General features: G+C 53.9%; 1 protein-coding gene across 2 annotated transcripts in view; it reads right to left on the minus strand.

Moving 5' to 3' along the window:
- Positions 1-11,695, minus strand: part of GNG12 (G protein subunit gamma 12) — a 13,662-nt gene extending 1,967 nt beyond the window's left edge. The window contains exons 1-3 of one of the 2 annotated variants that reach the window (XM_031064073.1): positions 11,648-11,695; positions 8,428-8,485; positions 197-313 (exon numbers count right to left, since the gene is read on the minus strand). In XM_031064073.1, the coding sequence (XP_030919933.1) occupies positions 197-292 (96 nt within the window). In that variant the 5' untranslated portion in view covers positions 293-313; positions 8,428-8,485; positions 11,648-11,695. Of the gene's footprint in view, positions 1-196; positions 314-8,427; positions 8,486-8,612; positions 8,642-11,647 lie in introns of those variants that run through there. The other variant, XM_031064074.1, reaches the window with a different exon arrangement.
- Positions 11,696-15,472: the final 3,777 nt, after the last annotated feature.

Below are 15,472 nucleotides of genomic sequence, written 5' to 3' on the forward strand. Positions count from 1 at the left end.
ATTTATTTTATTTTATTTCTATTTATTATTATTTATTTGGAATTCTTGAGCTTCGAGAGCAGCAAACACTGAGCTGTGGGTGCACAAAGACACCAAACCCGCACAGACACTCTGCAAAGTCCCTGTCCTACAGCCAGGAGGGGAAGCCAAGGAGGAGGAGGAGGAGGAGGAGGGGGGGGAATGCCTCTGTGCTCACCTTTATCCTCTCGATGGAGGCCTCTATCCGGAGCTGCTGCACGGTCCTGCGGGCCTGGGCGATGTTGTTGCTCGTGGTGGCTGTTTTGCCTGACATTTTCAGTGGGGCAGGGAAGCTCTGCTTGGAAACACAGGGGGTTGTTATTGCAGAAGGCAGCACAGCGCCCTGAGCTGCTGCTACACACAGGCATCCACTACACACGCTGCAAAAAGGGATTTTTAAACGTTATTATTGTGGCATCCAACAGGAGGAATCAGCTAAAAAACATCTCTGGAGGTAAAACACGCTCCAGAGAAAGGCATGGAGCTGCTGTGCTGTCAGGTTAGGCCCTTTCTGACCCAGAGATGCGGCAACTGAGAGGTGTTGCAAAAACTTTTATTCCATTTCCAGTCTCATGAGAAGGCTGAGACAACACAGATGTTACAATTCACAAAACCAGAAGCTGACTGTTTTAGATGTTTGAGAATTGTCTACAAATTCATTCCCCACACTGTGCAGGTTTCTGAGGCTGTGGCACAGCTTGGGCCACTGGATCTCCCCTGTGCAGCTTCCCCTGGGGTTCCAGGGATCCCAGAGGGCTCTGGAAAGCCACAACATCCCTGGGAGCTGCCCCAGGGGAGGGGACAAGCTCCTGCAGAGTGAAGGGAGTGAGCCAGGGTGGAACCACAGGATAGTGGGCTTGGAATATCAGACCATCCAGTCCAACCATCCCCAGCACTGCCAAGGCCACCCCTGCTCTGTGTCCCCAAGTGCCACATCCACAGGGATTGAAATCCCTCCAGGGATGGGGACTGAGCTGTGCCAGGGCTGGAGAACCTTTCTGGGCATAAATGCCACCCCTGGCACAGGCTGAGCCCAGCGCCCCTGGCTGGCTCTCTACCTTAGTCCTGAGCGTCCCAGGCCTGGCTGGACACTGGGAGCACCTGGGACAGTGGGAGGTGTCCCTGCCATGGCAGGGGTGGCACTGGGTGGGCTTTGAGCCCTCTCCCAACCCAAACCAGTCTGGGATTCCAAATTGTTCAGGCCTGCAGGAATCTTCAGCCCAGCCCTGCCCATGTCCTTGTCCCGTATCCCGGCAGGCTCCAGCAGGGCCCTGCTGGCTTTGCCCAGCTCCAGGAGATGAGAGGAGCTGTGTTTGAGCCCCTCCTGTGTCACCCCCCCGTGTGTCACCCCCTGTGTGTGCCCCCAGGCAGCTCGGTGCCCTTTCCAGCAGCCCCTGCAGGCTCAGGTTTCCCTCTCCCAGCCTGGCAGCAGGGCAGCTCTCCAGTGCCAGCCCAGCAGCCTGGGACACGGCATTTTCCTGCTCCCAGGCCCTGTTGGCAGGGGACGCTCCTTGGAAAAGCTGAGGGCAGGAAATGCTGGGGGAGGGACGGTCGCTCCTCAGATTGGGCGCCACTGAAAACTCGTTTCCTGCAGTAAAAGAGATCCCCCTGCAGATCCACGGTGCTCCCAGCCCCAGTGTCCCCCTGGCCTTGGGCACTGCCAGGGATCCAGGGTCTGGGAATTCCATCCCAGCCCCTGCCAGGGAACAATTCCCAATTCCCAATCTCCCATCCATCCCTGCCCTCTGGAAGTCATTCCCTGTGTGCTGTCCCTCCATCCCGTGTCCCCAGTCCCTCTGCAGCTCTCCTGGAGCCCCTTTAGATGAAAAATGAATTTTCCCAGCAGGAAACTCCAACTGGAGCTGCTGATTCAACAGGGGCTCTGCCCATGGAGCCCCCAAGATCCTCTCTGGGATAACACAGAGCTGTTTCACACGGACACAAAGCACAAACCCACCACAAACGGAGCCCAATCTCCCAGTCCAGCCCCTGCAGTGTGAAAAACCCAACACAGCAATGTGTTTTTATCCAGTAACAAATGCAGCTCTGAGAGGGCAGTTCAGGAGCTGCTGATTCCTCTAACTCGAGTACATTTTTTTTAAGGTTAAAAAAGTTGCAGAATTAAAAGATAAACGATTATCCTCTCATTTAACTGGGGAAAGGCCACAGTCAGCCTTCCCTCCCCAGCCCCAAACCCCCTTTTGCCACTGGAGCTGTTGGAGTCTCTGGATCCCCTCCCACCCTACATGGACTGACCTCCTTAGGAAAGCTCCAGTGCTTATTTTCCCAGCTGCTGAGCTTTGTTAATAAATGAGATGTTTGGAAAAAACAAACCAAACCAAAACAAGCCAAACCGTAAGATTTGAAAATTAAATTGCTGCGTTTGCCCATCTCCAAACAAGCACGAGCTTTAATAGCCCTCCTAAGATTACTAAATCTCTTCTGCAGGGAGCTTTACAGCAACTAGGTCAGCTCCCCATAAATCTGTTTTCCTCCCCAGCTCCTGGCAATGGATCCGAGCTGCTGCAGCCATGGGATTTCTCCCAGGGCACCCCGCACTTCCCAGAACTCCCCAGATTTAACTGCAGGTGCCAGAATTCTGCAGAACGTGGGGGTTCAGAGCCCTGGGCAGGGTTTGCTGGGCCAGGAGGATCTGCCAGGAGAAGAAGTTGCTCCCTGAGGAAACAATCCCTCATTTGGACAGGGCACAGCTCTGATTTCTAGGAAATGATCCCTGGTGCTCAGCAGGCAGCCCTGGAGCCTCCCCCACCCCAACACCTTCCCTTGGGATCTCTGGTGTGTCCCAGCACTCCCAGTCCCAGCTCCTCCTCCTATGCTACATGCACCAAAAATGAATTTTCAACAAGTTTTTCTGTTCACCACCAATACCAAAAGGTGGCTGGTGATCCAGGCCAGGCTGGACACTGGGGCTTGGAGCCTCCTGGGACACTGGGAGCTGTGCCTGTCCTGGCAGGGGTGGCACTGGGTGGGATTTCAGGTCCTTTGCAGCCCAAAGCATTGCAGGATTCCCTGCTGTGACCTCACGCTGCTCCGGGCAGGAGGGGGTTCCCTGTGGGGACACCGGTGACAAACTCGGTCCCCTGGCTGTGACACAGCTGAGCAGGACCCGGGCTGGTGGTGACAGAGATTCCCAAAGCCCAGAGCAGCTGCAGGCACGGCTGCAACTCTCCCTTGGGTCTGACTCAGAGCCTAAAAGCAGACAAAGGATCAGACCCAGAGCAGCCTCCCTGGCACCACCCTGCCATGGCAGGGCCACCTCCCGCTGTCCCAGGGCTCCAACCCCACCCAGCCTGGCCTTGGGCACTGCCAGGGATGCAGGGACAGCCACAGCTGCTCTGGCACCTGTGCCAGGCCTGCCCACCCTGCCAGGGAAGGATTGATTTCTCATTTACCCACTGCAAACTGCACAGATGGATTCCCACCAGCTGCACCCTGCCAAGGCAAGACAAAAGCACAGGAAACTTCCAGTGCACTTCCAGCAGCCACACACCTGCACTTTTTCCTGTCTCAAAACACCTGCAGACAGGTGGAGCTGCCTCTCTTGCAGAGAAAAGCCCTGTTTTTCCAGGCCTTGCCCCATTTCTTTCCCCAGGCTTTGGGTAATGAGGTTGCCATGCAGCAGATCCCCAGATCCGCCTGGGCTGGCTGCCAGAGCCCAGCTCCAGTGGATAATTAAACTCTGGACTGTCTTATTTACTCTCTTAGATCCAGGACTTGTGAGGCACCTGCTGAGTGCAAGGTAATTAAATCAGCCCTGCTAAAGCAGGCCTGGGGATCTGCTGGAAATCCCAGCAGCTCTGCCTGGAACACAGCTCCCAGTTTGCTCCAGTTACGCCAAGCCAGTTCCTACTGGAGCAGCAGAGCCTGGCTGGCAGCAGGATAAAGCTTCAAAGGTGTCTTGTAACTGCTTCTTTGAAATAAAGCAGATTTTGAGGTGAATAACAGATTTTGGATCAACAGAGCAGGTTGGGCAAAACACAAACCAACACCAGTGACAACATCAGCACCTCCAAGTGTAACACCCTGACAGCCCCTGGCTTGTTTTCCAGCCCCTGGTTTTCCTGCCCTGGTTTTCCAGCCCCTTGTTTGTTTTCCAGCCCCTGGTTTGTTTTCCAGGGCTGCCAGCAGGGATATAAAGTTACAGCTGACCTGCAAATGCAGGTTCCAAAGGGCTCTCCCCTTCCAGAGCCACTGGAGCCCTGCTGGGCAGGGTGGGAAGGGGGATGGATGTGCCAAACTCGCCAAGGAAAGGGCAGGAAAAGGACATGGGGTGTTCCCAATGTCCCCACTGACCCTGCTGCCCTGTGGGGGGGCCCTGCAGGCCCATGGGGTGGGAGGGAGCCCCAGGAATCTCAGCTGCTGCTGCAGGGAATCCATGCTGGAGCAGCTCCAGCCCAGAAATGTTTGGATGCTGCTGCCTGATAAACCAGAAACAATCTCCACCCTGGGAATGATCCCACTTCTCTAAAATACACAGGAATAGGGGGAAAAGAGGGAAACAAGCAGCTGGACAAGCTCAGAGCTGCTGCTCCCAGCTCATTCCCAGCCCTGAGCTCGAGTTAGTTGCAGTAATTCCACCACGAGTGCTGCAGGTTTCCAAGTGACACCATTCCCAGTCCTGCAATCTCCCTGCTGTTTGCTGGGACACTTTGAAGCTGGGTCTGGTTTGTCACCACCACTGACACAGGCTCTGGCTGCTGCCATTCTGCTCCCTCCTTCCTCCCTGGCATGCTTTCATCCCACTGCCTTCAGCTGGCACCCTGCAAACAATTTGGGAACAACACCAGCAAACCCCAAATCCAGCTGCCTCCTCTGAGCAACTCACACTCCCCAGAGCTCACAGGAATAAAAAGAATAAAATTTTGCTTCTGAAGATGCAGGGATTTGTCGGGCAGGAAGGTGTTGGGAGGAGGAAGAGGAAGAGGGGTGCAGGGAGTGGCACCAAGCTGAGGGAAATCCTTATGGAGAACAGGGAGAAGGAGCCCCAGCGGCCCCTGGAGCGGTGGCAGGAGCAGGGGGTGATGGCAGAGACTGGGCTGGCCCCCGTGGCCACTCCAGGAGCAGGGCAGGAGCAGGCTGAGGCTCCCTTGGTCTCGGGGTGCTCTGCACTGATCCCTTCCCAGGAGCCCTGCAGGGGCTGGGGCCGGTCAGGACTTGAACGCTGGGGGTTGGTTTTCCTACAGGGCACCCTTGGGAGCTCAGGGTTTGTCAGGACTTGCAGAACCTGAAAATGCTCCCAGTCCAAGCCAGGAGGCCACTGCTGGCACTGAAGGTGGGGGCAGGGATAAACAGCTCAGTTCTGAGCAGGCATTGGAGCACAACCGGCCACAGCAACCGCTGAAACAATGCCACAGGAGCAGCACCAACTCTCTGGAATTGGGACATTCCCCAGTTTTGATCTCTGATTTTTCAGGCCTCCAGCGTAAGAATGTGCTGGAGGAATCTCAGTGTGCCTGGCTCTATTTCCAGCCCAAGTGCTGCAGAGGATTTGGAGGCGCAGTGAGAGCTGAGGTGTCCCCCTGGTCCTGCACACCCTGGAGCACAGCAGCACCTGGAACAAGGAGACCTAGCAAGGCTGGGACCGGCACAGAGCCCCTGCCAGCCCAGCAGGAGGGAGAAGGGAGCACCCAAGGGATGCCCCTGCCCACCTGAAACCCAAATGGCCCTCGGCACTGCTGAATGTCCCCAGCAAGGAGGTGCCTTGCCCTGGCAGGCCCAAGGACCTTGGAAAGGATTTGGGAAGCCTGGATGATTATTCAGGGTGGGAAAAGAGTGGAAGGGCTGTGTGGAGGGGAGCACCCTGAGCTGTGTGCCTGCAGCACCTCTGGGAAGGCTGGGCTGCCCTCCCACCCCAAAGCAAACCCTGCAGGACCGGCTGGCACCTTCACTGGGAGCACTGGGAGCACTGGGAGCAGGCAGGCACGTCCCACTGCTCCTGCTGGGGAGGAAGGGAAGGAAGGGAGCAGGAATTCCAGCCCAACAGCCCATCCCTGCCCCGGCCATGCTGCCTGCCTGCTTCTTCCTGCCAGCAGCCCAGGGGAAAGCCCAGGGCTCTGCCGGCCCAGAGCGGGGCCGTGCTGACACCCAGTGGAAGCTCCGGAGCTGGGACCTCCTCCTTGTGCCAGAGAGAATGGAAATGGACCTGGGCAGCAGGAAAACGGGACACCGAGGGTGGAGCAAAGCAGGGATTCGAGATGCTTTTGGGTCAGTTCTCTCTTGATGGTGCTTTTGTCCCATCCCTAGAAGGGTCCAAGGCCAGCATGGAGCAGCCTGGGACAGCGGGAGGTGGCCCTGCCCACAGCAGGGGTGGCACTGGGTGGGCTTTGAGGGCCCTCCCATCCCAAATTCTGGAATTTCACAACCCTTATTCCCCTCACAAGGAGCAGAGAGACAAGTGGCACAATATTTCACAGATTTCTGGGAGCACTGGGTGGGCTTTGAGGGCCCTTCCAACCCAAATTCTGGAATTTCATGACCCTTATTCCCCACACAAGGAGCAGCGAGACAAGTGGCACAATATTTGACAGATTTCTGGGAGCACCCCGAGCCACTCCTGCCCTTTTCAGACTGAACACAACACCCACAGTGCAAACTTCCCAGGAAAAATGGCAAACAGGGGTCACCAATGACCTCCCTGCTCCCATCAAGGAGAAGGAGAAAGATTTTTCCACACCTGCCCCAAACTAAGCTGTGAGTAGCAGCTCCCTGGTTGAGCAGGTGAGAAGGGCTGGATTTTTAAGCAAGACTAGATTTTTAAGCAGGACTGGATTTTAAACAGGACTGGATTTTTAAAAAGCTGTCAGGCACGATTTACAGTCATGGCACAAATATTTTATATGAGCTTTACACAAGAAAAAGTTTAGGTTTGATGAAAGGAAGCAAGATCCTCCCCAGACAAGATCCTGCCCCAGGGCTCACCCTCTGGAGAAGGAAAGCTGGAGCATCTGGCAGCTGCAGGACTTGCAGTGGTTTTGGGGAGGATGGGGCTGCTCTGGGGTGCACTGCAGCTGAACGGCTTGGGGGAGCTCAGGCAGCTCAGATTTCAAAGCCAATTTTGCAGCAGAAAAGGTCCAGCAAGGCCCTGCTCTGCTGCCATCCCCCTCCTGGAGAAGGTGCAGCAGCCAGGGCTGGATGAGAATTGGGAATTGTGGCAGATCCACCTGGTTTGCACAGGGTGCTTGTCAGTGCAAACACAGAATAAAAGGCCCTTAAAGCACAGAACATCCATTTGTGACGTTTCCTCCTTCAGAGAATTTACACTTGAGAGTATTGAGAGATTCTACACTAGAGATCTTTCTTTTTTTCATTATAAATAACACTGCCAGTGTCTTAATTGGGGATTAAAACCCCTAATGATGTGAAATGAAAGGAAACAGACAACTCCCAAGATCTTCAATTGGACTTGGTGTTCTGGGTGTTTAATTAAGGCTGTGCTCCTCCATAGCCTCCCCTTCCTAAGTTATTCCAGCACCATCCTGCTGATCAAACCAGGCTGCAGCTCCCTTTGATTTTCAAAGGCAGCCCCCACTGTGGGATTCTGTCAAACCCAAAGCACATTCTGGGAGAGGAGCAGTGGAAAAACCTGCTTTTGCTTTCCCCTGCATTTCTCCTGACTTCACTTCTTGTACCTTTAGCACACACGAAAAGCGACTTTTAGATCAAGGTTACTTTGAAAAACATCTGAGCAGTGTTATTTTAGAGAGACTGGAAAAGGCAATGAACTGCAGGGCAGCCTCTCCACAGAAGGTCCCTGCTCCTCCCCACAGGGAAAGAAGGAAAAACTCCAAAGAGACATTTGCAAAGAGACTTTCAGCTGCATGAAAATCAGGCTGCAAAGCAGGAGAGGGCTGTGCTGGCAGCTCCAGCCTGGCCCCAGGTTCTGTGACCTTCAGCAGATTCTTTGTCTGGCACAGATAAAGCCTGGGATGCTCTGGGGAGAACTCCATGGGGCTCAGCTCCAGGAACTGGGAAGGTGGGAAGGATTTCACCACCTCCTTAGCTGCAGGAATTTATCCAGGTGCCTGTTTTTAAGGATGGGGGGAATATAGAATAATTTGCATTTTTTGATGGTCAAAAAAAAACCAAACACTGTAGCACAGCAAAAACAGAAATGGTGAAGATTTGCAGGCTGGCAAAAATTATCCCTAATCAGGGGAATAAACAAGGAAAAGCTTAATTTCTGTGGGAAAAGCAGGTTTTTCTGCCCCTGAATTCAACCCAAAAGCAGTCAGGCAGTTAAAATAATGAGGTGAAAAGTGTCAGCAGTCCTGCCAAGGACTTTATATTTGTTCTGCTCCAGAATAAAATTAAATCACCAGGGTTTGGGACCTGTCATGCTGCTTTGTATTTTGCATGAAATAAAAGAACCAGAGTGGACTGGAAACTCACCTACATAGGCAGACTTGCTCCCTGTCCAGCTTGCCTTGATTTTATCGGTGTAATGATCCTGAAATAAGAATAAAATAAAAGTTATAAGGATTTCACTGTTCAATGAAGCCAAAGCTGGGGGGGGGTTGGCACTTGTGGCTTAAGGCTAATCACAAAAACAATAATTTGAGATTGGAAAAATCCACCTCAAACTTGGAGCAGCCTGGGATGGTGGAAGGTGTCCCTGGCCAAGGCAGGGGGTGGGACTGGAGGGGATTTAAGGTCCCTTCCAACCATTCCAGGATTCCTTTGACGCTGGAGATTCGGAGCTGTCAGCCTGCAGTGATGTGTCCTCACAGCTGGGTGTAAATCACTGCCCAGACAAACCTGAGAGCCCACATTCCCTGTGGAGGCCTTGCACACCCAGAGAGAAACCTGGAATTCTATCAGCCCTCACATCCTGGAGCCCCTTCAGGCCCTGCCAGGGGCTCTGAGCTCTGCCTGGATCCTCCTCCTCTCCAGGTGAGCACCCCCAGCCCCCTGAGGGTGATGGGACCCATCAGGTGATGGGAATTGTGTGAGAGCTGGAGCAGGGAGGGACTTACAAGTCAAATCACCCCTCCCTTCACTCTGCTGGCCGTGCTGTGCTGCTGCTCAATCCCTGCAGTGCCAGCCAGCTGTGTGCCAGCTTCCAGCAGCTCCCAATCCACCAGGGGCTGGCAATGCCCGTGGGACCCTCCCCGGGATGCCCAGTGCAGGTGGAACTGGGAGCAGGGGCACTTCCTGAGCTGGCACAGCCAGGGCACGGCCAGATCTGGGATTTCAGCCTCTGGGATGGATCCAGCCTGCACTGCCAGGGCTGCTCTGTGCCCACCACAGGCATCCCCTGCCCTCATTGCCAGGGAAGGGGGAGGCAAAAACCCACCTGAAATTCCCCAGGGCCGCCCCTGAGCGAGGCAGGCAGCTGTGGTAATTGACTTTGGGGAATTCTGGGAGGAATTACAGACGGGACTTTTGAATTGGTTTTGATGATGTGGTTTGTTTTTCTTGTGTTCTGCATAGGCAGGAAGGGAGAATTTGGCTCTTATCATTACAACATGGTTTAGAAGGTCTCAAGACCCTTAGCTGTAAGACTTTTTAAGGAGTTATTGACTAATAAAACACTGTCAACAAGGATATTTCTGGTTTTGACTCAATTTTTAAATATTTCATTTTATGGACTCATGCTACAGTGTAAGCTCTTTTAGCCAATCATGTTATGACACACAAACCTACAGTGCTGCATTCTAAACTCTTTGTTTACTTCTGTAATAACTTTTATTTTTCCCATATTTTAAACTCTAAACTTTCCTGTATTTAGCTTAACGTGTCTCTGCTTTACTATAAATCCACATTCTCACTTCTGGCACCTCAGTTTGGGAGCCTTTCCCAAGGTCTCAGATCAAATCACGGGTTTAATTCTAAGCTAAAGCTTACAAGCCCAAAGTTCTGAGAATTCCCTGCATTTCAGATTCCAGCAGGCAGCACGGGCAGTATTCCCATTATAATCACACCCCACTTGCCGTGCTGGATACGGGATCACACTTTTAACAAGTGCTGATCAAATCACTGTGTGGAGGAGGAAAATAAATTGTGTTAGGGACAGTCTGCCTTGCCACAGTCCTTGTCCCTGTGCCAGGCTTGTCCTGTCCACATCCAGCAAGGAAACCAAAATAAATAAATGTGACACGTAACCTCCTCCAGGGACGTGTGACTGCTGCACAAAATCAAAGCTGGAATGGAAAAGCAGCTCCTCTGCTTATCTGTGCAACATCCCAACCTGCTCACACCCCCTGCACGCTGCCAGGGAAAAATAAGAAGAGTTTTTAAACTGGCTTGTGCATCCAGAGGGGGATGCAGACACAGCCACAAGAACCAGGAATGGTTTGGGCTGGGAGAGAGCTTCAGGGATGAGCCAGCCCAAGCCCATCTCTAATTCGCCTGAGCAGTGATTCCAGCTCCTGGGGCTGCCTTCCAGCCCAGAGCCACACTGCAACTCCTGCCTAATCAAAGCTCCTATCAAGCCACTCATACAAGCTCCTATCAACCCACAAAGCCAGCATTCTGTCCCAAGTTTGAGGCTGGAGTAATGCACCCCCTGCAAAAGCCTCCACTCAGAGGCCAGGCCCTGCTGGGGAAGGAATAAATCAGGGAAGGGCACGTGGGTGAGGAAATTCCACAGCTGGATGGGTCCCAGTCCCTCTGGCCAAGGCTGGCAGCACCAGCCAGCTCCTCCTGCTCTGCAGGAGTTCCAGCTCCAGCTGGAGCATCCCTGCTCTGCAGGAGGAATCCCTTGCAAGGTCTACAGCAACATGAACCAGATTCAGCTGGGAAAGGGATGGTCCCTGTCCCACAGAAGTCAGGGACACTTTCTGCTTATCCCAGCTCCAAGCTCAGAGCAGAAACCCTGACCTTGGGAGGGGGCTTGAAGCTACAAACAGAGCTGAAAATGTCATTTGGGATCTGCTCAAAATTATTCACAGCAACCACAGAATGACAGACTGGTTTGGGTGGGGAGGGAGCTCAAAGCTCACCTCATCCCAAGCCCCTTCCATGGCAGGGACACCTCCCACTGTCCCAAGTGCTCCCAGCCCCAGTGTCCAGCCTGGCCTTGGGCACTGCCAGGGATCCAGGGGCAGCCACAGCTGCTCTGGGCACCCTCACAGGGAGGAATTTATCCCAATATCTCATCCAAAGCTGCCCTATTTTTCCCTTTCTGTGGTAACCACCAGTCCCCGATGTTTCCCTGGTTCAGGCAGCAAGGGCTGGGCCCCAGGACATCCCCTTGGCATTCTGCTGGAAACCGGGAGGGAGAAATTTCCCTCCCCAGCTTACAGCACCAAGAAACCTCCTGGTTATGTGCTCTGGGGGGGTTGGGCACAAGGAAAACCCTCCTTGAGATGGAAACACCAGACAAAACCTCCCCTGTGAGCTCCCAGTGGCTCTGCACAGGGAATGGCTCTGGAGAGCAAAGGGTGACGGCACAGAGCAGCTGGATCAGGGCAGCAGCCTGGGAATGCAGGCTGGGAATGCAGGCTGGGAATGCAGGCTGCTCCCTTCCCAGCAGGACTGAGAGGGGCTTTTCCACCTCCAAACACCCGAGAGCCAGGCTGGAGAACAGCCCCTGCACAGAGCAGGGCTCCTCAGAGCAGGGCAGGAAGGACAGGATCACACATCCACAGCAAAGCTGCCAAAAACTCACCTGTCCCTGCACAGCAGGACTGGAAATCCATGGGAGAAGGGATGGGAAGACAAAGGGGGTAAACAAAGGGGAAGCAAGGCTGGCTCAGCCTGAGCTGAGCCCAGTGTTTAAACAAGGAGCTGATCCCAGCAGCCTCAGCTGCTGCAGCACAAATAACCCTCACAACACACTTTCTTCCCTTTCCCTCCTCCCCCTGGAACTCCAGCACATGCCAAGACGCTGATACGGACACAGGAAGCTGAATATAAACACATTGCCTGTTTTACCAAATATTCAAAAGGAACACAACTAAAAATACTCAGCTGCTGGTGTCCAGGAACATCCCAAAGCTGAGATCCAGGCCCAGCCACGCTGCCTGGGGCTCCCAGGGAGCTGGGATTTGGGGCACACTGAACCCCAGGCCCCAGCTTGCAGAGAATCCCAAATGGTTGGGGTAGGAAGGGACCTTAAAGATCTTGTTCTGTTCCCCTGCCATGGCAGGGACACCTCCCACTGTCCCAGGTGCTCCAAGCACTGTCCAGCCTGGCCTTGGGCACTGCCAGGGATCCAGGGGCAGCCCCAGCTGTGCCAGGGCCTGTCCACCCTGCCAGGGAACAATTCCCAATTCCCAATCTCCCATCCAGCCCTGCCCTCTGGCAGTGGGAGCCATGCCCTGTGTCCTGTCCCTCCATCCCTGTCCAAAGCCTCTCTCCATCCTTCCTGTAGCTCCTCCAGGCCACACTGAGGCCACCCCAAAGCTTCTCCTCTCCAGGTGAACACTCCCAGCTCTCCCTGCTCCATCCCTGGGACCATCCTGGTGCCTCCTCTGGATTCCCTCCAGCAGCTCCAGGTCTCTCCTCTCCTGGGGGCCCTGGAGGCAGCTCTGCAGGGTGTCACCACAAGAGCAGGAGTGGATCCTCTCCTCCCCAGGGACACCTGGCTGGAAGGGGCTCAGCAGCTCCCCAGTCAGCAATGCTGGGTCCCCAGAGCCACATGGCTTCCCTGGGGCAGGATGGACCCCCACCACACCCCACCTCCCGTGGGTACCCCCACTGCTGCCCCCACCCTCCTGCTTCTACCTGCCTCCCTAAAATGCCTTGGGGAATCCCAGCACACCCCAGTCACCCTGAGCACTTCTGTCACGGCCTCTGCTCTTTCTCATCAGTCCTTGCAAAACACAGAATGGCAACTTTCTGCTTTTTTTTCAACTTTCTTTCTTTTTTTCATGTCACCAGCGCTGTCTCACCCTTCCAAACTCCCCCCAGGTGACTCCTGAGAGCAGAAATGATGTGGGACCAAGAGCTCCCAACACTGAGTGCAGGGGGAGCTCTGAGGTTTGGAAAAACAAGCCCCAACTGTGCAATAGTGCAAAATTCACCAAACAGCTGCACAACTCCAGCAGAGCAGCAATCCCAAGAGTCACCACACATCTGCAGCTCCCATTTCCCAAGAAAAACTGAGTCCACGATGACTTTCAGGAACTGGGGGTGTTCCATCCCAGTTAATGGAGTTTCACTCCAAGTCCTGCCCTGCCCAGGGGTATTTCTGTGCCAGGACACAGCAGCTTTCCCCCTTTCCCAGCGTTTGTGTAAGCACAGATGGAGTTGCAGCAACTCAATCCTCCCAGGAATCGTGCTCTGTGCCTCGGCCAGGGCCGTGCTGTGCTTCCCCTGATAACTGCAAACCTTTGGAAACGCTTCCCTCCGCCCCTGCAGTGATCTCTGCTCCGGCAAAGGGGACAAAGGCAAAGGCTGAGCGCTCGTGGGGCTGAGCACGGAGCTCTGCAGCAGCGACGTGGATCTGCTTTCACAACACAGCACGGCCACAGAGGGACACACGGGGGTCTGGGGAGCTGTGGCCAGGGAAGCAGCACCTTCCCAGCCCACAGAATGCCGTGTTCAGCTCCTCCCAGCAGCTCTTGCAGGGACGCTGGAGCCACAGAAAAAGGAGGGAGAGGGATTTTTTAAACAGGCCTGGAGGGACAGCACACAGGGAATGGCTCCCACTGCCAGAGGGCAGGGATGGATGGGAGATTGGGAATTGGGAATTGTTCCCTGGCAGGGTGGGCAGGGGCTGGGCTGGAATTCCCAGAGCAGCTGGGGCTGCCCCTGGATCCCTGGCAGTGCCCAAGGCCAGGCTGGACACTGGGGCTGGGAGCACCTGGGACAGTGGGAGGTGTCCCTGCCATGGCAGGGGTGGCACTGGGTGGGATTGGAGGTCCCTTCCAACCCAAACCATTTGGGATTCCATAATTCTACTGTGTCACCCCAGGCCCTGCTACAGAGAGCTCCAAATGAATCTGGTTGAAATATTCCGAGTCTTTTTAGCAACAGAACCTATAACCTTAAGAACTTTCAGTCCTTAAAAAAGTTATCAGATTATATTTGAAATAAAAAAAAAACATCTAAAACCTACAGCACAACTCAAAAATTTGATTTAACACCAGCAAGACATGAGAGATCAGTTGTTCTGCTGCCTGGGAGCCCCAGAAACTCCTGCGGGGCAAGAGGAGAATTTCATCTTTCAAGGAAAAATCTCCCAGCAGCTGGGTGATTATGGAGTGAGCTCGCCCTCAGCACCAGAGCATCACTGTTCCTCTCTGGAACAGATTGCTCCTTGATCAGAGAGATCCCAGATGCTGTGGTGCATCCCAGCCAGGATGGAATACGGGACTGAGGAGTCATTAACTCCACACTAATCCCTCAAGCTCATTTAGTGGCACCGAGCAGCACAAAATCCTGCCAGTGTCCACGACCCACCCTGTACTCCCAGAACTGTGCCAATTCAGAATTTCTGAACCAATTCACACCCCAGACCAACACACACAAATAAAAGTGTCCCTGATCCTGGGGGTTCCGAGCCAATTAAAACCCCAGATAATTGCCTGGCAAACTACTGGGAATTCCACTTGATGTGCCACACTAATTAAGTCGCAGAATCACGGAATATCCTGAGCTGGAAGGGACCCACGAGGACCATCAGGTCCAGCTCCTGGCCCTGCACAGAACAACCCCAAAATGTCACAGTGAGCCCTGGCATTCCCAGGGGATCTGGGCAGTGCCCACCACCCCCTGCGGGAAGAACCTTTCCCAAAATCCAACCTAAACCCCTCCTGACACAGCCCCAGCTCCCTCCTAAAGACACCAGGCTAAAACCACAATATACACTCAAAACCCTCTTTCCCCCGCAACTCCCAAAAAAGTAAAGAATTCAAGCTTGCAATAGAGAATCTCAATTTTAAAGTTACTAAAGGAACTAAAAACTTCCAGGAGTTGGGCTCGATGATCCGTGTGCGTCCCTTCCAGCTCAGGATGTTCTGCAATTCCATGATTTCGAGCAAACCTATTACTGCAACAGGGCGTGCAATCTCAGTATCAACACGAAACCTCCTGGAATAATGACGCTTCCCACTAATTAACCTCCTTCCCACACTCAGCCCACAACTCCCCGCACGTGGGAAACTTCCTCCGTCAGGCACAGCTCCGTGATTCCAAGGAAAGCCCATGGCCTGACGGCTGGGAATGCTAAAACTGGGGAAATTCAAAGGATTTGGCTGAAAGCTGGGGTGGCCCCCTTGCAGCTGGAGCCGCCAGCTCTGAGTGTCCATCGGTGCCACGGGGAAGGTCTGGAGGGAAGGAGGCGGGAAGGAGAAGGACAGGAAGAAAAAAATTTGCCTATTTTAGGATTATTTTTGCCTAATTAAGCACATAGTTTCTTACACAATTAAGCAGATATTCCCTCATTCCCGGGCCACTTGTTGAACCACACCACACCGGCGCGCTGCCTCCCGCCGGGAACCCCCCTGAGCACAACCAAAAATCGGTGAAAAAAACCCCACAAAAAACT

The sequence above is a fragment of the Geospiza fortis genome, unplaced genomic scaffold (genome assembly GCF_000277835.1).
Source record: "Geospiza fortis unplaced genomic scaffold, GeoFor_1.0 scaffold69, whole genome shotgun sequence".
Taxonomy (NCBI): Eukaryota; Metazoa; Chordata; class Aves; order Passeriformes; family Thraupidae; genus Geospiza; species Geospiza fortis.